The following is a 27,973-nucleotide window of genomic DNA, read 5'->3' on the forward strand; positions in this document are numbered from 1 at the left end:
GTGTTTACCTGGCTGCAGGGCAGCGGAGTTGAATCTGTTGACCAGAGGGGTCAGGATAGGCATTGTGAGATGCCTTCCAGAGCCCAATCACAACACTAAAATCAAGCACAGTGTCTACACTAGCACTTCGGTGACAAAACATTTGCGTAAAAACCCTTACAACTCTCATAGAAATGGTTTTATTATGTCGCTGAAACTGAGGAGTTCCATCGCCGAAAGTGGCTTTGCAGTGTGTACAAGGCCTTAGGTGCAGCATGGGAGAATGACGTTTGTTTTCTGGCCAACAGAGGTCTGAGTTTTATTGCCTTAAAATTTCAGTAAAAAAATTCAGACCCAAGCAGTGTATACTGGGGAGATTGGTGTGGGTTTCTTTGGTTTTGTTTTTCTCATTTTAAATGTCCTTGATCATTTTGATGGGGAAAATGTTTGTACAAAGCCAAGGAAAAGTAAGAAAAATTAAAAATTTGCACAGGAGTGAACGGGTTTCCGAGTGCCGGGGCAGGGGTGGAGATTTACATGAAGGGGGTTTAGGGGATAAATGAGAAGCTTTTGCTGCAGCACAGGGAGAGGTTTTGCAGTTTCATTTTTTCCAAATGACAAGTCCCCCACATTGCCCCCTTGCTACTGCTGCCCCAGCTCAGACCCCACTGTCACCCCTAGCTGTCACACCTCCCGCTGACAAACGCCCCTGTACATCAGAGACAAACTCTCTTAATCTGTCCCTTCTCCCAGCTAAACCGCCCCCTGCAGAGCCCCAGAACAACTCCCACCTAGTTGGATCTCCTGGTAACCACATCTGGCCAAGTCGCTGCCCGGGCTGTTTTCCTAGGTCCCTGTGCAGAGGAAGCAGCAAGTTCCTACCACATGAGTATCATGATATGCCCACTTGTCACAGGGGAGACTGGGGCATGATTCCCTGATGGGAAAGCTGCGATTTTGACACTAAGGGTATGTATACATTGCAATTAAAATGTGTGGCTGGCCCAGGCCAGCTGACTTGGGGTTGCAGGACTTGTCTGGAATGGTGGCTGAACATCCAAAATATTTAAATAAATGGTATTCTATTATTGTTTAACAGTGTGATTAAAAATGTGATTAGTCATGTTTTTTTTAAAGTTCACGATTAAGTACGATTAATTTTATTTCATTGCTAAACCGTCCTAGTTTTTATATCAGGATAGTGAACTCAAGCTAGCTAACTCCATGGAAAATCCTAGTGGCGTCAAGGTCCAGGTAAATTTAACCTCCATGTACCTAGTTGAAGTCACTTCTAGTTCCCCCACCTGGGGCTGATGGACATTCCTATTGGAGGGACACACACCTCCATGCCATAGCACAAAGGAGTTGATGAAAAAGAGTGTGGGATTCAACCCAAGGAAAGGTGAGCTGCAAAAGGGAAAAGCAGACAACTCAGGTGGGGGAGTTGAGAGACCACGGTGAGACAAATGCTTCTTTAAAGTTCAGTATGTGGGAATTAGCAAATGGAAAACAAAATCTTTTCTTAGCCCTAGACAATGTTTTTATGGTCTTTAACTCCCTTGCAGATTCTCTGATGACAAATAAGGGCTGAGCTCTGACGGAAGAATTCCCCACACTCGGAGCATTCGTAGGGTCTCTCTCCTGTGTGGATCCTCTGATGTCTAATAAGGTGTGAGCGCCGAGTGAAAGTTTTCCCACACTGGCAGCATTCATAGGGCCGCTCCCCTTTGTGGATTCTCTGATGTTTAATAAGGGTTGAGCACCGAGTGAAGGTTTTCCCACACTCACAACATTCATAGGGTTTCTCCCCTGCGTGGATCCTCTGATGCTGAATAAGGTTTGAGCGCTCAGTGAAGGTTTTCCTGCACGTACAGCATTCATGGGGTCTCTCCCCTTTGTGGATTCTCTGATGTCTAATGAGATGAGAGCTGAGAGTGAAGGTTTTCCCACACTCACAACATTCATAGGGTTTCTCCCCTGTGTGGATCCTCTGATGTTGAATAAGATTTGAGCGCTCAGTGAAGGTTTTCCCACACTTACAGCATCCATAGGGTTTCTCCCCTGTGTGGATCCTCTGATGATTATTAAGGGTTGAGATCCGAGCAAAGGTTTTCCCACACTCACAGCATTCATAGGGGCGCTCCCCTGTGTGGATTCTCTGATGTCTAATAAGGTGTGAGCGCCTACTGAACTTTTTCCCACACTCAACACATGTGTTATTTCTCTCTCCCATGGGGATTCTCTGCTGGGCCGTGGTTTCCTTGAGACGTTTATGAGTTCCCCGATAATAAACAGATTGACCAACTTTCTGTGTTGGCTGGTTCCCCTGCCACCTCTCTGGAATGTGCTGACTCTCACCGGCTTTTCCCTGATCACAACTCCTGGACACACTCCCTTTGCATCTTTGCAATAATGTGCCATGTGGTTCCACTTCCTCATCATCTTCCTGCTGAGGATTCTGCTCCATGGTCTCACTCCCCAGTCTAGCACCTGCTGGGACAGAGAAAGAAAACATCAGAAACAGGAATGGAAAAGAGGAGTACAAACTGGAAGAACACCTGGAGATGGAAAAAAATATCAGGGACTGAATTTCCCCAAACTCTTCTCCAAAGGGGAGAGAGGAAAGGTTGAATTTTTCATCCAGTTCCCACCCAAATACTCAGGGAGAAGAGAGTGCAGGGAGGGAGCTACTGCCAGGAGTTAGTCAGAATGGATAGGAAGTAGGGCTGTCAATTCACTGCAGTTAAGTCAAGTGATTAACGCAAAACAAATTAACTAGATTGAAAAAAAAAGTCACGATTAATGGCAGTTTTAATCCCACGGTTAAACAATAGAATACCAATTGAAATGTATTATAAATATTTTTGGAAATTTTTCTACATTTTCAGATATATTGATTTCAATTACAATGCAGAATACAAACTGTACAGTGTTCACTTTATATTATTTTTATTATATTTGAACTGTAATAAAGATCAACAAAAGAAATAGTATTTTTCAATTCACATCATACAAGTATTGTAGTACAAGCTCTTTATCATACAAGTGCACCCTATAAAAGTAGAATTATATGTGTTTATTTTACCTAACTGCACTCAAAACCAAAATAATGTAAAACCTTAGGACCTATAAGTCCACTCAGTCCTACCTCTTGTTCAGCCAACCGCTAAGACAAACAAGTTTGTTCACATTTATAGGAAATAATGCTCCCACTTCTTATTTACAATGTCACCTGAAAGTGAGAATAGGCATTCACATGGCAGTGTTGTAACTGGCATTGCAAGGTGTGACAGGTTGTCATCCCCAGAGTGAGTCTGGTAGCTGTGGGAATCGCTTTGCCCCTGTAACAATTAAGCTGGTCTGGTCTCTCTCACACTGCTCTGCCGGTGATTCAGCCAGCCTCTCCAGGCCCTTTTATCACCCAACATGACAGCAAGTGGCGCCACACACTCAACTGAGCTACCTGACTACTTTACCTAAGCCACTCAAGGACAGACAGAAGACAACAGCCAATTTCCCAGCTCTCCAGAGTTGGACCCTTGCTGGAGTATAAACACAGTATTATACTGTCTTGCACTGCACAGGGATCAGTACAATGCAAACTCATCAATATAGGTCACTTTCCCCTCAATGTGGGAAAGATATGCAACAGCCTTTGTTTACAGAGCTGAGATTTTTCCAGACACTTCACTTAAAACACATTGGGTAAGGTAAGACATAAAACAAGTTTATTCACTACAGAAAGATAGATTTTAAGTAACTACGTGTGACAGCAAACAGATCAAAGCAGATCAAACAAAAATGCAAACTAAGCCTAATGTACTAGATAGATAGGATGCGAATTACCAATTTCTCACCCTGACTGATGACACAAGCAGGCTTACAGATTCTTAAGGCACAGACTGCAATTGCTGTGCAGCATGGGTTCCCCCTTCCCCATTTCAAGTCCTTTGTCTTTCAGAGCTTTTTTCAGGTGTTGAGTTGTGGGGGAGTGAAGACCAGTAATAATGTCACTCCCTACCTTATATAGTCACTTCATATGGCGGGAACCCTTTGTTTCAAGCTAAATTCCCAGCCCAGTTTGTGGAAAAATACAGGTACCAAAATGAAGTTTGACTGTCCTGTGGTCTGGTCACATGCCCTTTGCATGCCTTGCTGAGTCATAGCAGCCATTACTCATAGGCTGGCTGAAACATTCATAGGAAGGCTAAGCTATTCCATGGTCCATCGTCTTTGCTGATGGGCCACCAGCACTGACTAGCTTCTTCATTGTTGTACCTGAAAGGCTACTTGTGGATGTTACCCAGAGTAAGCACATTTGAAATACAGATACATAGTCAGCATTCATAACTCCAGATACAAAATTGATACATGCATACAAATACGATATTCATATTCAGAAAACCGTAACTTTTCCATAGACACCTCACAAGACACATCTTGTATCAGATGCATCATAATTATGTCACAATCATATCATAATTATACCACTATGATGAATATGGGGTGCAGTCTCACACAAGGTATTTACACACCAGAGATGCAAAACATTCATATGCCCCTTCAGGTTTTGACTTTTTATCTTTTTTACCATGCAAATATTTGTAATAAAAAAATAATATAAAGTGAGCAACTGTACATTTTGTATTCTGTGTTATCATTGAAATCAAAAAGTAGGAAAATGTAGAAAAACATCCAAAATATTTATAATACATTTAAATTAGTATTCTATTATTGTTTAAGTGTGATTAAAACTGAATTAATCACAACTTTTTTTGAATCCCGCGATTTATTGCAATTATTTTTTTAATTGTTTGAAAGCCCAAGTAGGAAGTCATAAGCAATATCTGCCCTAAGGATATGACACTTGCTGGGGACAATCCTGAACCCAGAGAGCTCACAAGGTCTTTGTTGGGAATCCCAGCAGTTTCCTTCAGGCACTAACAGTTTAACGACTCCTCACCTGTGCAGATGCCTCTCAGGATCTTGCTTTCCTCTGAGCCCTGGAGATCTGGGGCCCACGGCTCTTCCCCTTGTTCCAGCTGGGAGGTGACATCAGGTTTGGAAACTGGAAACCCTGCTCAGGGGAAAGAAGACAAGTGAGATCAGATGAATTAATGGGACTTAGGTCACACACACAAAAACTTCTGTTATTTCAACCCCAGCCCATTTTAAATCAGTAAAATCTTGGAGCCAGCTCCCCAGATGCTCAAAGGTGCAGGACACTCTTCTAATGAGGGATGTAACTGATCCCATATATACTAGGAACACACACAGCCAGACATTCATGATCAAAGGGACTCCTAAAACCCACAGCAGCTAACTCCATGTCCCAGAAAGGGAAGACTCAAGACAGAGGGGAAGTCCCCTGGACCGGCTTCTTACTGACAGAGGCAGGCCCACACGAGGCCTGACAGCTGAGGGAGGGGGCACTTGCCCTGCCAATCACTATGACCCCCACACCCTTTCCTCCAGCTGCTCTCACCCTTCCATACCTCTTGGGACCCGAGGAGAAACCACTACTTGTGTTCTCTCCTCCCCTCTCACTGCCCATAGCACTCCTTGCTATCAGTTCTCCCAAATTTCCTGCTCCCCAACCACTTCCACCCCATCAGCCCAATGTCTCAATTGTTCCTTGGTCCTGATTCCCAAGAGCTGCTGCCAGAAATGTGTCCCTTTGCTCCCTCCCATTGCTAGCATCCCTATTTCCTGGGGCACCTGCTACCCAACACCCATGCTCCCTTTTGTCTAACCAGCACCAACCCTTCCAGATCCTTGCGTTTTAATTCTTCCAACCCTCCACAACATCCTAACTCCTGATAGCAGCTGTTCCATGGCATCCCAACCCCTTACCACTGCTCTCAGCCCTACAGGCTCACAGGAGTGCTTTGCCCCAAACCTTCCCATATCCGGCTTTCTAACCCCCTCCCTCCCACTGCCCAGAACCTCCCCATTATTATTTTATTATTTCTATTACTGTAGTGCCTAGTAGCGCTAGTCATGGACCAGGATCCCACTCTGATGGACATTCTATAAACAGAGAACAAAAAACTGTCTCTGCCCCAAAGATCTGACAATCTAGGAATAAAACAAGGGATAGATGGATACACAGAGACACGGATGGCAATTTCCTGGACCATATTTATCAAATTAAGTCAAACCTTACTGAATAAATTTCAGTATCTTAGGAGTTATATGGAGATATACCTATCTCATAGAGCTGGAAAGGACCTTGAAAGGTCATCAAGTCCAGCCCCCTGCCTTCACTAGCAGGACCAAGTACTGATTTTTGCCCCAAATCCCTAAATGGCCCCCTCAAGCATTGAACTCACAACCCTGGGTTTAGCAGGCCAATGCTCAAACCACTGAGCTAAAAATATGTGTGTGCACTTATTACTGTGGGATGGTCTATAATATCTCCAGGCAGAAGACCTGGCTAACATAAACCCTAGGAAGTGTTATGAGCTTCAAAGGACCCTTTGAAATAATGTTCTAGACAAGTTAAGTGGGATACCTAGAAAATCCTTGAGGGGAGGGGAAGGCAACTTCTCACCTCCACATCAAACCTATGGAAGCTGCTCCCTCAGGAAGACGAGTCCAGAGGCCCAAACTGGAGAAAAGGGTGACTTACAAATGCATGGGCATGCTTGTTCTAAGCTAACAACTGGTACCTTGTGACCACATAAAACTCTTGGTGAGGTTTGAAGGTCTGTTTACCTGCCTGAGCCATTGATGGGGTTTGGGTGATCTCTGGTAAGCTTATTAGCATGTGTATAGGTTCTTTTATTGTTTTTAATATGTTCTCTCTGTAATGCCTTTGCCTTGAGAATTACTGTTTGCTGGGAAAGGGCTGTATCATAACTTAACTAGGGGTAGTTATGCTGTTCATAGCCTTTGAGGAAGGAAGGCAAAGCAGGCCTGCTGAGGAAGAGGATCTGCCTTAGTGGGGAATTCACACTGTAGGCAGGGAGCAGTGCAGCCTGGAGATACAACAGTTACTAGGCAGAGAGATGTGGGTTTCTACCCAAGAGAGGTGCCAGCTGGGCAGCCTGAAAGTGGGTGCCCTTGCTGGACCACAGAGGGGGAATATAGGTGCAATGGCCCTGAATAGTGACAGCGAGAGCACAAGGAAACAATAAGACATTTGTCATCCTGATAGTGATCTCAGCACACAACCTGCCTAACCATTGTCATGTGTTTCTAGGCTTCATAAAACAAGGGAGTTGTACGGAGGGATGGGAAGGAGGATAACCAGGTAGGCCTGGGGATGTTTATGAGGAGTTCCTCCAAAGAGCAAGGAGTAGCATGGGAGAAAGCCCAGAACCACAGAAATGTAAGGGTGGAAAGGAGCTCAAGAAGTCATCCAGTCCAGCCCCCTGGTCTATGACAGTATTGCTTCGGATTTGAGGGGTGCATGTACTCCAGAACATGATCAAGCCAATTGCAAACATATTATGTACATTCAGCCACCCTGAAGTAATCATAGAATCATAGAATATCAGGGTTGGAAGGGACCTCAGGAGGTCCTCTGAAATAGAACACCACATACCCTTTCTCCCCGGCGGGTTAGCAACTGGCCACTATGAATCTGCTGTTAATGACTCAATACCATTCCAGATGTTAGGTAAATATCTGGGATTGGGATATTCTAAACCTATTGCTTATGTCTGTGTGTCCTTACATCTAATAAACTGCAGTGTTAGACAAGAGCATGCTTACTTGCATTTAATTCTTGATCAGACAGAATTGCTGTGTTCCTATTGATTTATTACTGACACCATGTAGAGTGAAATAGTTAAGTTGCCCCTGCTGTGGGTTCTGAAAAGCCTGGATAACAACAGGACCAAGTAAACCTAGACCATCCCTCACAGGTGTTTGTCTAACCTGCTTTTTAAAACTTCCAATGATGGGGAATCCACAACTTCACTTGGAAGCCTACTCCACAGCACAACTATCCTTATAGATTGAAACTTTTTCCTAATGTCTAACCTAAATCTCCATTGATGTATAGTAAACTCATTAAGGACCTGGCTGAAGAGACAGGAGAAGTAGTAATGGGTTTGAATTGCAGCAAAGGAGATTTAGGCTAGACATTAGTAAAAACTTCCTAAGTGTAAGAGTACTTAAGCAGTGGAACAAATTACACTGCTCTACAGCCAAAATGCTTCTGAAATAAATGTAGTCAAACTTTACTAATTCTGGGTCACTGAGAACAAAAATGATGCTTAAAATTGTTGATTGGCTCTAGTTTTCAAGATATGCTATTGGGTCAGTATATACGACCCTTGACTTGGGAATGGCGGAGGATAAGTGAGTTATAAAGGGAAGGGATCTCAATTTAAACCAGAAATGACTAAAATACATCTTTGACTGGATCTATGAATAAATCTATGACTGGATTTGGACAGTACTTGCTTTTTAGGCAAAACAATGAATGATGCAATCTGAAGCTGGTATTGCGTCATACATGATATGAATTGCATCATGTTATTCCTAGAAGTCATGGATGATGCAATCATAACGAAGCTTACATCACTCTGCTGAACAAATTGCCCTATATCAGCTCTAGAAATCATACAGTGTCGTGCTCTCTTATTTGTCAGTGTTTGATTTTGCAAAGGGACACATTTCTGTTTAGCCACAGTGAGCAGAGATGCCTCGTACTTGTGTGAACAGTGCAGATAACTTCTGCTATGTTTGTGGTGAAGTGACTTTTGCATCACAAAAGCACAGTATAACCACTATGGTTAAGAAAGCCTATCACCTTTATTTTGGCTGCAAAATTGGAGATCGGGAGAAGAGGTGGGCCCCACACATATGCTGCAACACTTGTGCAACAAATCTTCGCCAGTGGTTGAACAGGAAAAGGAAATCTATGCCTTTTGCAGTGCCAATGATTTGGAGAGAGCCAACAGATCATACCAGCAATTGTTACTTCTGCATGGTGCCTCCAGTTGGGAAAGGTGTGTCAAAGAAGAAAAGGTGGACTGTGCATTATCCAAACATTCCATCAGCTATACGCCCAGTACCCCACGGAGAAGGACTGCCGGTTCCTGATGCACCAGAATCATTCTCACTTGAGTCAGACGAGGAAGAGGAAGAGGATGAAACTTCTGGTCCTGAACCATCAATGTCACAGGACCCACATTTTCTCCCATCCTCCTCCTCTGAACCACACCTCATAACACAAGGTGAACTGAATGACCTTGTCAGGGATTTGGAACTATCCAAGAGTAAGGCAGAGCTGTTGGGCTCCAGACTACAGCAGTGGAATCTCCTGGCAGGTGATGTTAGGGTTTCCATGTTCCGTGACCGTCAAAAGGATCTTGTCCCATTCTTCTTCATGGAAGGTGATCTTGTAGCCTGCAACAACATCGATGGTGTGATGGCAGCCCTCAACATCGTTCACGATCCAGATGAGTGGAGACTGTTCATTGATTCATCAAAGATGAGTCTTAAAGCTGTTTTACTGCATAATGGCAATGTTTTGCCATCAATTCCAGTTGGTCATGCAGTCCATATGAAGGAAACCTATGACAACATGAAACAACTTTTGAGGTGCATAAACTATGACCAACATCAGTGGCAGCTTTGTGGCGATTTGAAGGTTGTTGCTCTCTTGCTTGGTCTGCAGACTGGATACACAAAGTACTGCTGTTTTCTCTGCGAATGGGATAGTCGTGCAAGAGATTCCCACTACATCAAGAAAGATTGGCCACTTCGACAGTCATTGGAGCCTGGGAGGAAAAGTGTTCAGCATCCACCACTTGTTGAATCAAGGAAGATTTTGTTACCACCCTTACACATCAAGCTGGGTCTGATGAAGAACTTTGTCAAGGCCATTGACAAAACACAAGCAGCTTTCAAGTACCTCCGTGGAAAATTTCCAAGGTTAAGTGAAGCTAAGATAAAGGAAGGTGTCTTTGTTGGTCCTCAGATTCGTGAACTTCTTCGAGATGATGCATTTGACCATGCACTGCGTGGCAAGGAAAAGACGGCATGGAAAGCCTTCCAGTTAGTGGCAATAAATTTTCTCGGAAACAACAAGGCAGACAACTACAGGTTGTTGGTGGAAAACCTCCTCAAGGCATACAAAAGCCTTGGTTGCAACATGTCACTAAAGATACATTTTTTGCACTCTCATCTAGATTGTTTTCCACCGAACTGCGGAGCAGTGAGCGACGAGCACGGCGAGCGATTTCACCAGGACATTGCAACAAGGGAGAAACGCTATCGGGGCAAATGGAGCCCATCAATGCTTGCAGACTATTGCTGGACAGTGACAAGAGATGCTCCATTTAATGAATACAAGAGACAAGCCAAGAAGCGCCGAGTAGACACTGAATAGGACTAAACTATGTACATAATAGTTTTTTGCCTTTTGTTTCATAATAAATTTTATTTATATAACCCTTTTGCTGATTTTTAAAGTGTTACATAAACAGGACAGGTGAAATATTATCATGTAAAGCAACCATAAACACATGAAAAGACCTAGGTTTACAATTTATGATTAAAACTCTACTATCTACACAATATACATAGACATAAAATGTAAAAACTTAAATATCTTAGAAACGGTAGCCAATCAGTTGTTTTGTCATATTTGAATTCAGCACATCAAAATACATAATAAATAGCACATTTTATCTCTGAAGCAGACGACTTCTCAAAAATTGTAGACCAGTGTTACATTATGGTCTCTATTACAGAGGTGGGCAAACTAGGGCCTGCGGGCCACATCCAGCCCGGCCCTTGAGCTCCCGGCTGGGGAGGCTAGCCCCCGACCCCTCCCCTGCAGCCTCAGCTTGCCGTGTCACCAGCGCTCTGGGCGGCAGGGTTGCAAGCTCCTGCCAGGCAGAGCAGCTGCCAGACATGCTGCTCTGAGTGGAATAGTAAGGGGGCGGGGAGCAGGGGGGGGTTGGATAAGGGGCACGGGTCCTGGGGGGCAGTCAGGGGGCAGTTGGATGGGGCGGAGATTCTGGGGAGGGGGGGCAGTCGGGGACGGGGAACAGGGGGGTTTGGATAGGTGTGGGAGTCCCGGAGAGTCTGTCAGGGGGTGGGGGTATGGTTAGGGGTCGGGGCAGTCAGGGGACAGGGAGCGGGGGGGGGAGTCAGGGGGCGGATAGGAGGCAGGGGCCAGGCTGTTTGGGGAGGCACAGCCTTCCCTACCTGGCCCTCCATACAGTTTTGGAACCCCGACGTGGCCCTCAGGCCAAAATGTTTGAACACCCCTGCTCTATTACCAAGTGGTTCAGCTGTATTCACCTGTTGGATCATATCCTGTGTGCCACTTAGGACTAAATCAAGACTTGCCTCTCCCCTTGTGCGTTCCAGGACTACCTGCTCCAATCATTAATGGTATCTAAAAGCTTTATCTCTGGATCCCATCCTGAGGTGACATGTATCCAGTAAACATGGGGATAGTTGATATCCCCAATTATTACTGAGTTTTCTATTTTTATAGCCTTTCTAATCTCTCTAAGCATTTCATAATCACCATCACCATCCTGGTCAGGTGGTCAGTAACATATTCCTACTGCTATACTCTTATTATTCAAGCATGGAATTTCTATCTGATTTTATGGCACAGTTTCATTCATTTAAAATTGTTTTTACTATATTTGACAGTTTTTTCTTTTACATATAGTGCCACTGCCCCACCAGCAGAATCTACTCTGTCATTCCTATCTAGTTTGAATCTTGGTATTACCAGGTCCCATTGATTATCATCATTCCACAAAGTTTCTGTAATACCTATTATATCAATACCCTCATTTAAAACCAGGCACTCAAGTTCACTCATCTTAGGATTTAGCCTTTCTGCATCTGTTTACAAGAACTTATAAACGTTGTCAATATTTGTCTGCCTTCATGTGATGTAATTGAATAGGACTTTCATTTGACTGTTTCTCTTCAGCTACTGCGTGTACCTTATGAACTTGTATCCTTTCCTCTTTACTAGGATATGGAGAATAACCATTAAGAGATCCTCCCCTAAGGGATTGCTCTGTCTGAACCATGTGTTCCTCCACACCTGTTGCCTTCCCCCAGCCCTTATTTGAAAATTTTGTCTATGAACTTTTTCATTTTACATACCAGAAGTCTGGTTCCACTTGGGTTTAGGTGGAGCCCATCCTTCCTGTACAGGCTCCTCCTTTCCCAAGAGATTCCCCAGTTCCTAATAAACCCTAAACCCTCCTCCCTACACCATCAAATGAGTCAGAGAGACTGAAATTCACATGTGCATCAAGATGAAGGTCTTTTAACAGCTAGAGTGTTTCCAGCAATCTAATGTCACAGCAATTGGCTGGATCAAGAGGACATGCTATGGCCATTGAACCTGAGCTACATCATACATTTGAGTCTGAGCCTTATCACTAACAAGTTTCAAATGATGTGTTGTGGATTTTGCTTACATTCTGAAGGAGTTTCTCTTGGAAGTTTTGTCCTCATATCAATATTTGTGTGTTAAGAACAATATTTTGAGGTGCTCTCAAATCTGAATGGAGATATGGGACTAATTAAGCATTTTTCAGCATTGCTCTGTCGGTTAGTAGTGTGAAAAACCATATCCCTACCTGACATAGCTTGCCGGCAAAAGCTCTAAAGTAGACACAGTTATAGAGGCAAAAAAAGTCCAATTAAACTAAATCAAGGAAATTAAATGTCCATAAGTAAAGATTTTAGTAAAGCTTTTGATACTGTCTTGCATGACCTTCTCATAAACAAACTAGGGAAATGCAACCTAGATGGATTTAAGGTTGGTGTATAACTAGTTATGAGTGGTTCACAGTCATGCTGGAAGGGCATAACGAGTGGGGTCCTGCAGGGATCAGTTCTGGGTCCGGTTCTGTTCAATATCTTCATCAATTATTTAGATAATGGCACAGAGTACACTATAAAGTTTGCAGACGATACCAAGCAAGTGCTCTGGAGGATAGGATTATAATTCGAAATGATTTGAAGTAAATAGGATAAAATTCAATAAGAACAAATGCAAAGTACTCTACTTAGGAAGGAACAATCAGTTGCACACATACAAAATGGGAAATGACTGCCTAGGAAGGAGTACGGCGGAAAGGGATCTGGGGGGGGTCATAGTGGACCACAAGCTAAATATGAGTCAACAGTGTTGCAAAAAAAGCTAACATAATTCTGGGATGTATTAGCAGGAGTGTTGTAAGCAAGACACGAGAAGCAGACCTGAGCGGCATCTGCCTGCTTGCTCCACATGTCTGCTGGCCCCTCCCTGCAGCCCCGGGGCGGGGTGGGGCTGTGTCTCCGTGCGCTGCCGCCACCCCTAGTGCCCCTGTGGCCAATGGGAAGCTGCGGGGGTGGTGCCTGGGGGGGGTGGTGCCTGGGGGCCCCCCGGCCCACCCAGCCTTGGAGCCCCAGGTAAGCGCCACACCCCCGACTCCCTCCCAGAGCCTGCATCCCCACCCCCTTCCCGCCCCCAAACTCCCTCCCAGAGCCTGCACCCCTGCCCCCTTCTCCCTCCCAGAGCCTGCAACCCCACCCCCTCCTCTTGCACCCCCACTCCATGCCCCAGACCAGAGCCTGCACCCAAACTCCATCCCAGAACCTGCACCTGACCCCCTCCCCCACCCAAACTCCCTCCCAGAGCCCAACCTCTCACTCCTTCTGCACCCAAACTCCCTCCCAGAGCCTTAGGCAGGTGGGGGGCAGAGTTTTGGGTGGCATGAGTGACATTATTGGCCCGCTGGGAGGATCTGAGGACTGGCACTGGCCCTAAGGTAAATTAAGTTTAAGATCCCTAGTCTAGATAACTTAGTCCTGCCATGAGCGCAGGGGACTGGACTAGATGACCTCTCAAGGTCCCTTCCAGTCCTATGATTCTGTAAACTATATTAAAGTACAGTTAAGGTTGCCTAGTGCTGCCTCATGCCCTTCCAGCAGGTGGAGAGTGGTGAAAGTTAAAACATCTGAAAACCAGCAAATGAAGACCTACACACCACACCTGCAAAAGGAAGCTTAACTCTGCCCCTATTCCCTAACCTTGAAGCTAGCAAACGTCACTGGGAATAAGTCAGTAAGGGTGGTGCAAAGGTTTACCAACTAACCAGGGAAGTGGCAAATTTTCCATCTCTTGAAATCTTCAACTCAATATTGGATGTCTTTCTGGAAGATATTTTCATCAAAACACAAGGTATTCAGCTCACTACAATGGTAACTGGATGAAACTGTATGGCTTGTATTATACAGAAGGTCAGACTAGACGACCTAATAGTATCTCCTGGCCTTAAAATGTACTGATCAATGATCAATAGGAGGGAAGACTAAGAACATGCCATTGTTCGTGTTGTGTTCAACAGATTTGAATACAACCACTTATCTCCATGCACTTCAGCTATACGCACTGTGTCAGCTGTAGCTTTACATGAACAGTGGAGGGAATTGTTGGAGCAGCTTGGCAGAGCTGGGACTGTGATAAGAAGAGAGGTGCATGTGAATCTTGAAGGAACAGGTATTCCTCACGTCAGTGCTAAGTGTTGTAGGTTGTGTCAATGAAGGTGCACAAGGGTGTGTTCTTGCCACGAGTGTTGTCAGCATTCTGGTGGCATATGTGCTAATGGTCTCCAATGCTCAGTGAGGGTAAGTGAAGGAATCCGGAGTGCAAGGGTAAAGGGGTGGTGACATTATGAAAGTCTAAGCCCTGGTCTACACTACGAGTTTAGGACGAATTTAGCAGCGTTAAATCGATTTAACCCTGCACCCGTCCACACGATGAAGCCATTTTTGTCGACTTAAAGGGGTCTTAAAATCGCTTTCTGTACTGCTCCCTGACAAGGGGATTAGTGCTGAAATCAACATCGCTGGGTCGAATTTGGGGGTAGTGTGGATGCAATTCGACAGTATTATCCCAGAGTGCTCCATTGTGACTGCTCTGGACAGCACTCTCAACTCAGATGCACTGGCCAGGTAGACAGGAAAAGCCCTGCAAACTTTTGAATTTTATTTCCTGTTTGGCCAGCGTGGCAAGCTGATCAGCAGAGGTGACCAGGCAGAGCTCATCAGCAGAGGCGACTATGGAGTCCCAGAATCGCAAAAGAGCTCCAGCATGGACCGAACGGGAGGTACTGCATCTGATCGCTGTACGGGGAGACGAATCCGTGCTATCAGAACTCCGTTCCAAAAGACGAAATGCCAAAATATTTGAAAGTCTCCAAGGGCATGAAGGACAGAAGCTTTAACAGGGACCCGCAGCAGTGCTGCATGAAACTTAAGGAGCTCATGTAAGCCTACCAAAAAACCAAAGTGGCAAACGGCCACTTCAGGTCAGACCCCCAGACATGCCGCTTCTATCATGAGCTGTAAACAATTCTAAGGGGTGCCCCTACAACTACCCCACCCCTGTACGTGGACTCCTGCAAGGGAGTCTCATGCAACAGGGATGAGGATTTTGGGGATGAGGAAGATAGCGCACAGCAGGCAAACGGAGAAACTGTTCTCCCCGACAGCCAGGAACTGTTTATCACCCTGGAAACATTACCCTCCCAACCCAGGCTCCCGGACCTTGAAGGCGGAGAAGGCCCCTTTGGTGAGTGTACCTTTGTAAATATAATACAAAGTTTAAAAGTATGCATGTTTAATGATTAATTTGCCCTGAAGACTTGGGATGTATTCGCGGCCAGTAAAGCTACTGGAATGCAGTCAAGCAACATCCGTTCTTTATCTCTCCGTGTTATCCTCAGGAGAGTGATATCATTCATGGTCACCTGGTTGAAATAGGGGAATTTTATTAAGGGGACATTCAGAGGTGGCCGTTCCTGCTGGGCTGTGTGCCTGTGGCTGAAAAGAAATCATATGCTTGTATGTATAGGGGATAGCTTAGTGGTTTGAGCATTGGCCTGCTAAACCCAGGGTTGTAAGCTCAATTCTTGAGGGGGCCATTTAGGGACCTGGGGCAAAAATCTGTCTGGGGATTGGTCCTACTTTGAGCAGGGGGTTGGACTAGATGACCTCCTGAGGTCCCTTCCAACCCGGATATTCTATGATCATCCCCACTGTTAGCCACGCGGTGGGGGGAGAGGTGAAGCAATCATCCCAGAGAATTGGGTGTGAGGGGGGGATTAGTTGAGTTTGTGCTGCACGTCAACCCAAAAACGTTAGCCCCTCCTTTTAAATGGTCAACCCAACTCTCCTTTTTTTTCCTCCTGCAGCTGCAAATGTTTCAGCGCTACCACTATCATCTCCATCCCAGAGGCTAGCGCAGATAAGAAGGTGAAAAAAACGCACTTGCGATTAAATGTTCTCTGAGCTCATGCAGTCCTCCTGCACTGAAAGAGCCCAGCAGAATGCATGGAGGCAAACAATGTCAGAGTCCAGGAAAGCACAAAATGAACGCGAGGACAGGAGGGATGCGCAAGATGAGAGGTGGTGGGATCAAGAGGAGAGGTGGTAGCAGCGTGATGAGAGGAGGCAATGCTGAGGCTACTGGAGGATCAAACTGATATGCTCCGGCGAACGGTTGAGGTGCAGGAAAGGCAGCAGGAGCACAGTCCGCCGCTGCAGCCCTTGTGTAACCAACCGCCCTCCTCCCCAAGTTCCATAGCCTCCTCACCCAGATGCCCAAGAATGCGGGGGGGGGGGGGGGAAGGGGGGAAGAGGGCGGCTCTGGGCACCCAACCACTCCACCCCAGAGGACTGCCCAAGCAACAGAAGGCTGGCATTCAATAAGTTTTGAAGTGCAGTGTGGCCTTGTCCTTCCCTCCTCCACCACCCCACCCGGGCTACCTTGGCAGTTATCCCCCTATTTCTGTGACTAATAAATAAAGAATGCATGAATTTGAAACAACAATTACTTCATGTTGAGTTTCATGACTGGCCAGGCTATGGTGTGAAAGTTCTGTTTGTTTCTCCTTGATGAAAACCCGCCCCCTTAGTTCACTCTACATCCCTGTAAGCCAACCGCCCTCCCCTCCCCCCTTCGATCACCGCTTGCAGAGGCTATAACCAGGGCCAAGTTTTGCCTTAGCAAAGAGAAGGTGTTGGACTTTGTGTTATCCTGCTCCTGTGCTCTGTTCCCAAAGTGTTCTGTAGCAGGGCAGGGCAAAGTGCTAGTATATGTGTCATTGGCCTGTTGGAGTGTTGCTGAAACAGGGCACAATTTGAGATTGCATTGAGGGTGTTGTGAACCTTAACTCTTCTTTCCCATTCTAATAACCAAGGAGACAGGAATCCTTACCCAGAGAGGTCACGTTCTCATAGTTCTCCTGCATGACATCTCTGTAGAGGGCTCTCTGAGCGGGGTCCAGCAGAGCCCACTCTTCTTCGCTGAAATACACAGCCACCTCCTCGAAGGCCATTGGCCCCTGAAAGAACAAAAGCCCCTTACTCAGTACCTGCTGCCTACTGACAACCCCACTACTCACAGGGGAGGAGGACCAATTACTTGGAAGCTGTGGGAGGCAGACAGCATAGTTCCACCCACACCCCATCACATGACAGCAGCCAGAAAGCATCAAAGGGAAGGGAGAAAAAGAGCACCCCCACTCCTCCCAGCAGAGAGAGAGGGAAGGAGTCTTCACATTCACCACTCACCTACTAGCCAGAGGCTAATATAGGAGATGGAGCCCCCAGCAGGGTCCAGGGACAACTCCCTGGTGCGAATTGCAACACCCTCCTCATTGCCAGCAGCTGGATAGGAGGGGATGGGGTATCTTCCCTAGGTCTCACTGGTGGGTGCCACTTTATCTCTCACAGCAGCCTCTGGCTAGTAGGTTCAGGCTCCAGTATTGAAGTCTGGTAAGTTTCCCTAGCCCAGTCCGGGGTGTGTGTGTGTGTGTGTGGGGGGGTGTTTCCTGCTTGACTAATTAGGGAATTCCCACCCACAAACCACAGGGATCTGTTGCTGAGATCTAGGCATCACAGTAAACAAATCTCAGCAGATTTATCACGTCCTGGCCCCGTCCCTTTCTCCACGCTGTGTATTTCCTGACCCCTCCCACTTCCAGACCAGCCCCCTCAGAAGTGCCCACCTCCTTTGTATTTACTGCCCTTCTCCCTTCAAAGGGAACCCACCAGCAACTCCCTGATAATCCCTACCTCAAATAGCTCCACTGTAGCCATTTCCTTTCCCTGGTCCCTGGAAGGACAGAATGAGCTGGAGCAAAACATGGATGTTACGCTGCAGCCTGTTAGGGCAAAAAGGGCAATTGGGGACATGTCAGAATAGGAAATCATTTCACAGCACAATTCCCCCCAGGATCTTTCCCTGCACACTGATGTTCTAGACTATCATGCAAATAGAACAATTCAAAACACAGAAATGGAGGAGCAGGGGCTTTATCTACCCAGACATCTGTTAGAAAAGGAATTCAGCCAAATACAAAGTGTCCAATAAGTTCTTGGAATGTACAGGGGCCACCTGTTTTCTTTGAGAGGATGGAAGCAGTAACTGGAGGATGAAGGAATGAGTTAGGAAACTGAAGGCGGAAAGCAATGTGGGCAAAAGTGATGAGAAGATGATCGATGTCACGGTTCTATGAGAAGGAAGGCATGAGAGGAGCAGAATAAGGACAATGGCCATCCAAAAGGCAGACTTCAACCAATGCGGAGAACTGGTAGGTGAGGTCCCATGGGAATAAAATCTCAGAGGGAGAAAAGAGTTCAGGAGAGCTGGCTGGCAGTTCCTCAGAGACAATATTAAAGGAGCAGCAGCAAAGGATCACAATGTGAAGGAAAGACAGAAAGAAGAGTAAGTGGCCAATATGGCTCTACCATAAGCTCTTTCATGACCAGAAAATAAAAAGGAATCCTATAAAAAGTGGCATCATGGACAAATATCCATGGATTAATACAAAAGAATTGCACAAGCATGTGGGGACAAAATCAGAAAGATTAACTCACAAAATGAAGTAACTCACCTTGAAAGTGACACTAAAAAGTCAATAAGATAAGGGTTCTATAAATTATATTAGGAGACCGGGGAAGGAAAGTGTAGGTCCTCTACTTACCAGAGAAGAAGAAGAGCTAATAATAGATGACATCAACAAGACAAAGGTGTTTAATGCCTTTTTACATTCACTAAAAAAATGTAATTGTGACCAGATACTTAATTATTCTTAACCAAGAGGGGGAAGGAACAGAAACCACAATGGGGAAATAAGAAGTTGAAAAAATATTTACACAAGTTAAATGTATTAAAGTCAGCAGGGCCTGATGCAATTCATCCTGGGGTACCTGAGGAATTAGATGAAGCAATCTTGGAACAGTTAACAATGATCTTTGACAACTCCGGGAGGATGGTGAGGTGCCACAAGACTGGAGAAGGGCCAACATAAAACCTGTCTTCAAAAAGGGGAGCAACACAGACCTGTGAAATAAAGACCAGTCAAGCCTAATTTAGATACCCAGAAAGAAAAATGTATTAAACAACCAATGTATAAGCACCTAGAGGATAGTAAAGTGATAAGTTATAGCCAGCATAGATTATCAAATACAAATCATGCCAAACCAATCGAATTTCTGGCTTTAACAGAGGTACTGGCTTTATGGATTCAGGGGGCCACTGTAGACATGACATATCTTGATTTTAGTAAGGCTTTTGACAGAAGACCCCATGACATTCTCATCAGCAAACTAGGAAAATGTGGTGTACTTGAAAGTCTGTTCTCAAAGAGTAATTACTAATGGCTCGCTGACAAACAGGGAGGATGAATCTAATGCAGTCCCACGGGAACCAATCCTCGATCTGCTACTACTCAATATTTTCATTAATGACTTGGATAATGGAGTGGAGAGTGTGCTTATTAAATTTACAGATGACACCAAGCTGGGAAGAGTTGTAAACACGTTGGAGAACAGGATTAGAATTCAAAATGACCTTTATAAATAAGAGTTCATCTGAATGAACAAGATGAAATTCAATAAAGACAAGTGCAAAGTACTACACTTAAGGAAGGAAAACCAAATGTTCAACTATGAACTGGGGACTAACTGGCTAGGGGGCAGTACTACTCAAAAGGATCTGGAGGTTATAGTGGATCATAAATTGAATCTGAGCCAGCCATATGACTCAGTTGTGACAAAGGCTAGTTCAGTACTGGAAAAGGTTACCAAGGGACGTTGTGGAATCGCCACCTGTAGCGGGGTGGACACCTGCTCCTGCCCTGGAGGGCTTGAAACCAGCCCTGAAAGAGGGCTGCAGGGGTTAAAAGCAGCCCTGCAGAGGGCTGCAGCTCTAAAAGCTGGGCTGATTGGGGAAGTGGCTGCAGCTGGGCCACGCCCCAATCAGGCCACAGCTGGCCTGTATATAAAGGCTGGGAGCCAGGCGCTCACAGTCTCTCTCTGTGTTCAGAGGGAGACAGGCCTGGCTGCAGGGAGCTAGAGACAGGGTACCTGAGTGGAGCAGGGCTGGGGAAAGGCAGAGGAGCTGGGGAGCTCCAGCCTGGAAAGCCCCAGGCTGTGGCCTAACATTGGGCTAAAAGCTACTGGCGGTTGCAGAGGGCAGCCCAGGGGTAGGCCAAGGCAGCAGGTCCAAACCCAACCTTGCCAGTGATGAGTAGGCTGATACTGCAGTCTGTCCCAGGGTGTGGGGCTAGATAGAGACTGGCAGTAGCCTTATATTGAGGCGAGGTGGGAATAGTGGGTGGGGGTTCCTTGGGGAGGGGAGACCCTAAGACTGAGGGGTTCCTGCCAGGGGGCAGCACCCAGAGAAAGGGGCACTGGGGTCCTGGGAGGGGCATGGGGCCAGAGGACAGTGGATCACTGGCTTGCAGAGGGTGCTCCGGAGCTGGAATGAGCTAATTCCTGGAAGTCACCAGCAGGAGGTGCCGCAGGGGTGAGTCCACACTGCTACACCACCATTGAAGATTTTTAAGGACAGGTTGGACAAACACCTCAGTGTTGGGGGCTAGACTAGATGACCTCATGGTTCATTCCAGCCCTACAGCTCTCTGATTCTATTCTGAGGAAATGTTGGTCATTTTATTACAGCACTGACCAGCCCATCCCACCAGCACTGAACAGCCGAGACATTTTGAAACGCTCCCAGTAACAAAGTCTGGGAACCAAATACAAGACAAGAGCAGAGCAAAAGGAGTGACTCTGGGGGAATTCCCCTGACATTGTCCCTGGGGCAGCACACTCCCAAAGCTGGGGACACAGCCAGAGTCAGGAATTGGCTTTTCCTCTCCCTGCACTTCACCTTGTTCACTGGAAAGTGAATCTGCCCAGGGATGGTGCAGTAAGTGTGTGTGGGCAAGTTAGAGATCTGGGAATCTCTCTCCCCAATTATTTCTCCCACTGCCCCATCAATCTCTCTCTCTCCTTTTTCTGCTTGTGTTTCCCATCTCCTGTCCCGCCCCCTCGGGCGGACAGACAGCCATTCTTGGGTGTTCACTCTCCTATGGCTGGATCGGCTCCTGCAATTGCTAAGGGGAGGAGAGATGTAAGGTGAGGAGGGGCTGTTTGTGCAGAGTCACTTTCATGCCCATCTCCCGCACATTCCCTGAGGTCTCTATCAATCACCTGGAGTCTCTGGCTCAGATGTTGGTGTGGGCAGAACGTAGGGCTGGCCCATGGAGCTAATTACAACTGGAGAAAGTCCTCACCTTGCCTGGGCACAAAGGAAGCTTCACTCCCAAGCCCAGACCCCACCGGGGGAGCAGCAGCTGCTCAGTCTGGGCTCCCAGATCACAATGCAAGCAGCAGCATCTGACCCAGGAAGCTCAACCCCAATATCCTGAGAAGAGACAGTCAGACAGAGACTAAGGGCTTCCTGCCACCCTTTAGCAACAACCAAAACTCCCTCCCCACAGGGACATATCCTGATTTTTATTTGCTCCCATGTTAATCTGGAGTCACTCCACGTTCTTCCTTGAAGTGTCTCTTGATTAACACTGGTCTCAGTGAGAGCAGAAACATGGCTCAGGAGGGATGAGGCCAGAGTCCTTTCCTCCTCCCTCATTCCCTCCCCTTCTTTTGAGGATTCACAGCAACAGTTTTCCCTCCAAAACCTGAAGTTCCTCCAGTTTTGAAAATGGGGAGAGAACCAAAGTCTGTTGTGATTTCATATCAGTATTTGGTAAATGGATAGGAAGTTTTCAGCAGCCCCTGCCAGCCATTCACACAGGTCGGGGGAGCCCTGGGATGGAGAATGACTATGGCAGAGGTGGGCAAACTATGGCCTGGGGGCTGGATCCGGCCCCTCAGGGCTTTGGATCTGGCCTGTGGGATTGCCACCCCAATGGTGCCACGGGCCCTGCACCGCTCCCAAAGCGGCTGGCACCATGTCCCTATGGCCCCTGGTGGTGGTGGGCAGAGGGCTTCACGCTGCCCTCGCCTCCAGGCACCACCCCCCGCAGCTCCCATTGGCCAGGAACGGGGAACCACGGCCAAAGGGAGCATCGGGGGAGGTACCTGGAGGCACGGCAAGGGCATCATGCCCGGAGCCCTCTTCACCCCCCCCAGTCTGCAGGGATGTGGTGCTGGCCGCTTCCCAGAGCAACGCAGGGCCGTGGCAGGCAGGCACTGCTGCCACCCCAGATCCGCTCCAGGTAAACAGCAACAGGCCGGAGCCTGAACCTCTCCTACACCCCGCACTCCAACTCCCTGCCCTGAGCCCCCTGCCGCACCCTACACTGCATCCCTGCCCTGAGCCCCCTCCTACACGCCAACCCCCTTCCCTGAGCCCCCTCATACGCCCAGTGCCGCGTTTACCATGGAGCCCATGCTCAGAAGGGGCCCCGGCCTGCTCCACTTGCACTACGTCCCAAGACCCCGCCAGCCTGCTGGCTCCCCTCTGCCCATCACTTGCTCTTCAGGCCAAGGGCTCCTCTCCACCCCCTGGTCCCACCCTCCTGCTCCTCTCTGCCCCCTGGCTGGACACAGAGCACCTCCGGCTCTGGGCAGTCTCTGCTTCCCACCACCTGTGGGACCCTGTGTGATGTTATGAGTGTGATATAATATCTCATTGAAAGATGACAGGGCCAGAAAGAGTTACTTAACTCAGACTGACCTGACCCATGGCCAAACTTTAGAGACTTGTTAGGAAAATATCTAAATGAATAGAGCTTTGAAATGCAAGTCTGCATTGTTAGAGATCAAAGGGTAGATGTTTCCTCAGGTCTTGTGATGTAAGCAAACAAGTCTTATCTATTGCTATAGCTTTGTTTCAAAGATCAAAAAAGGAGTATTAGTATTTAGGAATACGCTTGAGGGAAATAGACAATAATACTATATGTCTCTTTGAAGGTTGTGGTAACCTGCATCTGAACTGTTTAATGGATAAATTACCCTGTGCTAATTGCCAGGATGTTTGGGAGAAGGAGAGTTAAGCCTATTGTTTTCTCAGGCCAAAAGACTGCTGGAAATGTATAAGAACCTTGGGACATGATCCTTCTTCATCTCAGATCTGCTTTGGGTTTCAAGGGGGGGGGAAACCTTAAGCCATAAGGATTGAGATCCCCAGTGACTGGAGTCACCCTGAATATGGACATTGGACTATAACCTATGGACTATATCTAAAAGGACTTTTGGCAACTACAAGCTCATCTCTGCTAAGTATCTGAACTTCAAGAATTGAATTCAAGTCTGTATGCATATTGATCTTTTAACCGACACTCTTTTCTTTTTTTAATAAATTTTAGTTTAGTTAATAAGGATTGGCTATAAGCGTGTAGTTTGGGTAAGATCTAAGTTATAATTGGACCTGGGTATGTGGCTGATCCTTTTGGGGTTGGAAGAACCTTTCTTTTATATGAGGAGATAAGATTTTCAGTAATCATCATATCTGACGTGTGTCTGGACGGAGGCCTGAGGCTGGGCACTTTAAAGGAACTGCGTTGTTTGAACTTCTGAGTAACCAGTGAGGTACTATAGAAACTGTTTTGTGCTGGCTTGGGGGTGCTGGGCAGTTGTGGTGGGGCTGTGGGCAGGGGGGCGCTGGGCAAGGGTGGTGTTGTGCAGGATGCTGTGCATTTGTGGGGGGGGGGGGAGTCAGGGGAGGTGCTGAGCATAGTGGGTCTGGGGGGTTCTGGCCATAGGAAATCAGGGAGGGGGGCTGTGTGGCACAGCATGGGCTTGCCCCCAAGGGGAAGGTGCATACTGGCAGCACAGGAATGGGCGGACCACTGTGCATCTGTCAACTGCCAGTTTGTAAATAGTGCCATCACACTGGGCTGGGCAGAGCGGGGCCACCCCTGCCAGGCCATGCCCCTGGCTGACCCCCCACCTCGCCCCGCACCATGCTCCATTGCCTCCATGGGGGCCCACAAATATGTTTGGCGCTGGGTCCACAAAAGGTTAATCCGGCACTGCATATGCCCCACACCCCTCCTCTGCCCCAACCCATTACCCTGAGTCCCTTCCTGCACACTGTACCCCCTCCCACACCCTGCACTCCCTCCCGCACCCCAACCCCCTGCCCTGACCCTGCATGCAATTTCCCCACCCAGATGTGGCCCTCTGCCAAAAAGTTTGCCCACCCCTGGACTAAGGCAACAAATTCCCTCCAAAATAAGAACTTCCTGCAACTAAACATGGGAACGTCCAAATACGAGATGCTTTTTAGCAGACATTTAATAATTACATGGAAAAAGACAATCTGACAGCTGATGTCTATGTTAAGTCATTAAAGAGAAAAGGGTGGCAATCTGGAGAATTTTGGATCAATTCTCACAAATTAGAGCAGAAAGTGAAAAAATGTGAAGCATTTTATATTGATAGTCAATAGTCAGTAAAGAGGTAAAATATGAGTGAATTTCATATTTCTCAAATTGAGAGAAAATGGGGAAACATCTGCAAAACTTTTCTAAATATATTCGAAAAGGTCAAAAAACAAGGCTATTTTATGTTAATATTGTATTATTAGTGAGACATGGAAAAAAATCTCAGGGAATATTAAATTAGAAATAAATAACTAGAGAGAAAGGAAGGCAAAGTTTTAGGATATTCTCCTGAAGAAGAGATCTGTGTGTAACTCAGAAATGTATCTCTCTCAACAATTGAAGTGGGTCCAGTAAAAGATATTACCTCACCTACCTTATCTTTCTAAATGCAAAGCAATGCACATTGGAGAGAAAAACTAGAGGTACTTATAAACTCTACTGGATGGTAAATTAACTATCAACTGTAGCCCATATAGCTAGCTTTAGCATTTATTTTATGCAGCAGTAATGCAAGGGACCCACAGGCCTGTCTCCTGTACGACACTGGCATCAGCAGTTAGCATAAGGCTCTAGGTCTATGAACTCTGGCACAGATAAATGGCCTAAGGGTCACCCTTAAGGTCTGGGGAACCGGAAATAGAGTGTCTAAGGGGGAATTTCATCTGTAAAGACACCAGTCGACCAGAGGAACATGAGCTAACACTGGCTTTCAGATAGAACATCCACAGATGTCTGACTACAGGAGTGCCATGGCAACGTATTTACACATGACACCAAGGTGAGATCATTAATACACTAACCCAGGGGTCGGCAACGTTCGGCATGCGGCTCGCCGGGGCCGGGCCAGTTTTATTTACCTGCTGACGCGGCAGGTTCGGCCGATCGTGGCTCCCACTGGCCGCGGTTCGCCATCCCAGGCCAATGGGGGCGGCGAGAAGCGGCGCGAGCGAGCGATGTGCTGGCCACGGCTTCTCACCGCCCCCATTGGCCCGGAACGGCGAACCGCGGCCAGTGGGGGCCGCGATCGGCCGAACCTGCCGCGTCAGCAGGTAAATAAAACTGGCCCGGCCCGCCCGGGTGCTTACCCTGGCGAGCCGCGTGCCGAACGTTGCTGACCCCTGCACTAACCTATAAGAGAAGGACACCTCAACATTAGTAGGGAGAGGAAATACAAATTAGGAAGAGGGGAGAAACCCCTACTGAACATGCATTACACCTAGCAACGTCAGCAGAACATATTATCGGCTACACAACTCAAGAAAGGGATCTGCACGTTGCTGTAGACAGATCAACGAAAAGCTCCACTCAATGCACAGCTGCCAGCAAAAAAGTTAACACAGTGTTAGGATTCATAAGGAATGGGATGGAGAATACCACACAAACTGAGGGGCAGCCTCTAATATCCTGGGACCACCATGGCTACTACAGCACTGCACACAAGATATTTTATATCAATCGGGAAGAAATAGGTCTAAAAAGAAATATTTGATAATGAGAGAACCACCTAGGCTCTGAAGAGAGTTTATATTACGGGAGAGTAGTTAGACAGTTTGATGGGATTTTACATGGAAGTTCAATAAACAGACAGTAATAATTCCCCCCACCCACCCCTACACCATTCATACTGGCAGCAGGGAGCCCTTTAGGGAGGTGCTTTAAGAGGGCACGTGAGGGGAGTATGAAGCAGGAAAACTCCCTGGCAGTGGGGAGGAGGGAGCAGCAGGGGCGGCCAGGTGACTGGCAGCTGGGGGGAGCTGTGTTGGGCCGTTGGGGGTAGCAGTAGCCAGGACTGTGTAACCTTGGGCTGGACAGTCTCCATGGGGAACTTTTTCCTCCTGTCCCCTTCCTCGCCTTGTTGCTGGCAGAAAATGGCCACCCCAGAGGCAGCTGTGTCTCAGGGCTCTGCAAGCTGCACCCATTAAGCCCCTTCTCATTTGGGGAATGATTCAGGACAATTTCCCAAAGAGAGAAAATTTGCTGCAGGTCAAATGGTTGGGAAAATATCCCAAATCTGAGATTGTTAAATTAACATTGGAGAATTAAAGAGAAAATGGGGCAAAATCTGAAAAGGAGACTAGAGAAAGTGTCAATAATTGCTCCATCAGCACTGACCCTTCATGGAGCCGTTGCTGCTTTTACACCTGAAAGGAGACTTCCTTTCTCTGACTCCTGCCCATGGGGCCATGGTAGGAAGTGGTGACCCAGTGAAGCTGACTTGAGGCTGATGCAAAGTAAGCAAAGCCGAACCAGCCTCCCAGGGTACAGGGTTGGAAACCGGTACAGGGAGTGGGCCTGGGTTCCCCTAGGTCAGTGGCTCTCAACCAGGAGTATATGTACACCTGGGGGTATGCAGAGGTTTTCCAGGGGGTCCATCAACTCATCTAGATTATTGCCTAGTTTTACAACAGGCTACATCAGTGGTTCTCAAACTTTTGTACTGGTGACCCCTTTCACATAAAATGCCTCTGAGTATGACCCCTTCTTATAAATTAAAAACACTTTTTATATATTTAACACCATTATAAATGCTGGAGGCAAAGCGAAGTTTGGGGTGGAGGCTGCCAGCTGCTCGCAACCCCCCATGTAAGAACCTTGTGACCCTCATGAGGGGTCCGGACCCCTAGTTTGAGAACCCCTGGGTTACATAAAAAGCACCAGGGAAGTCAGTACAAACTAAATTTCCATACAGACAATGACTTGTACATACTGCTCTAGACACCATACACTGACATGTAAGTGCAGTGTTTACATTCTCCTTGATCGATTTTATAATTATGTGGTAAAAAGGAGAACGGCACTAGCCACGTTCAGTCAGAGTGTGCTGTGACACGCTGCTATTTCGAGATCGGAAACTTGGGTATGCCAGTGAACCGCTGCCCTACACCAGCCCCTGGACTCGCCCCTTAGGCAGGAGACACCCCCCCCCCCCAATTCCCTCCGATTGCCAGAGGCTGGAGTCCTGGCACTGGCCGCGGGGAGGCAGGACACAAGGCGGGGCGGGTTGCCATTCCTAGGCAGGAGACCCCCATCCCTCCGATTGCCAGAGGCTGGGCGGGGCGGAGGTAGGACATGGGGCGGGGGGCTGTTGCCCAAGACCCTTGGGAGCAGCAGGGCCAGGCCCAGAGATCTCGGGACACAAGAGTTCGCGTTAGGAGCCTGAGAGACAGGCGCTGGCCGGGGGAGGAGCGCAGGGCCAGGGGTCTCGGGGGGCGGGGGGGGGGGTGTCAGGCTGATCCCGGGACCCTTCCTTACCTGGGCTCGAGAGGGCGAAAGAGCCCCGGGGCAGGTTGGGAGTTGTCATTCCTGGGTCTTCTCAGAGCGGAAGTGACGAGCCAGTTGCTCAGGCAACGCGCGCTCCC

General features: G+C 47.3%; 1 protein-coding gene across 1 annotated transcript; it reads right to left on the bottom strand.

The window, feature by feature from the left end:
• Positions 1-1,430: 1,430 nt before the first annotated feature.
• LOC135889138 (zinc finger protein 34-like) lies at positions 1,431-27,935 on the bottom strand. The gene is made up of 5 exons (XM_065416946.1): positions 27,867-27,935; positions 18,049-18,137; positions 17,189-17,315; positions 4,943-5,056; positions 1,431-2,472 (listed from the first exon to the last, which is right to left on the bottom strand). Exons 1-5 carry the CDS (start codon positions 27,913-27,915, stop codon positions 1,508-1,510), a joined length of 1,344 nt encoding a protein of 447 aa, XP_065273018.1. The 5' UTR covers positions 27,916-27,935; the 3' UTR covers positions 1,431-1,507.
• Between the last annotated feature and the right edge of the window lie 38 nt (positions 27,936-27,973).

The sequence above is a fragment of the Emys orbicularis genome, chromosome 15 (genome assembly GCF_028017835.1).
Source record: "Emys orbicularis isolate rEmyOrb1 chromosome 15, rEmyOrb1.hap1, whole genome shotgun sequence".
Taxonomy (NCBI): Eukaryota; Metazoa; Chordata; order Testudines; family Emydidae; genus Emys; species Emys orbicularis.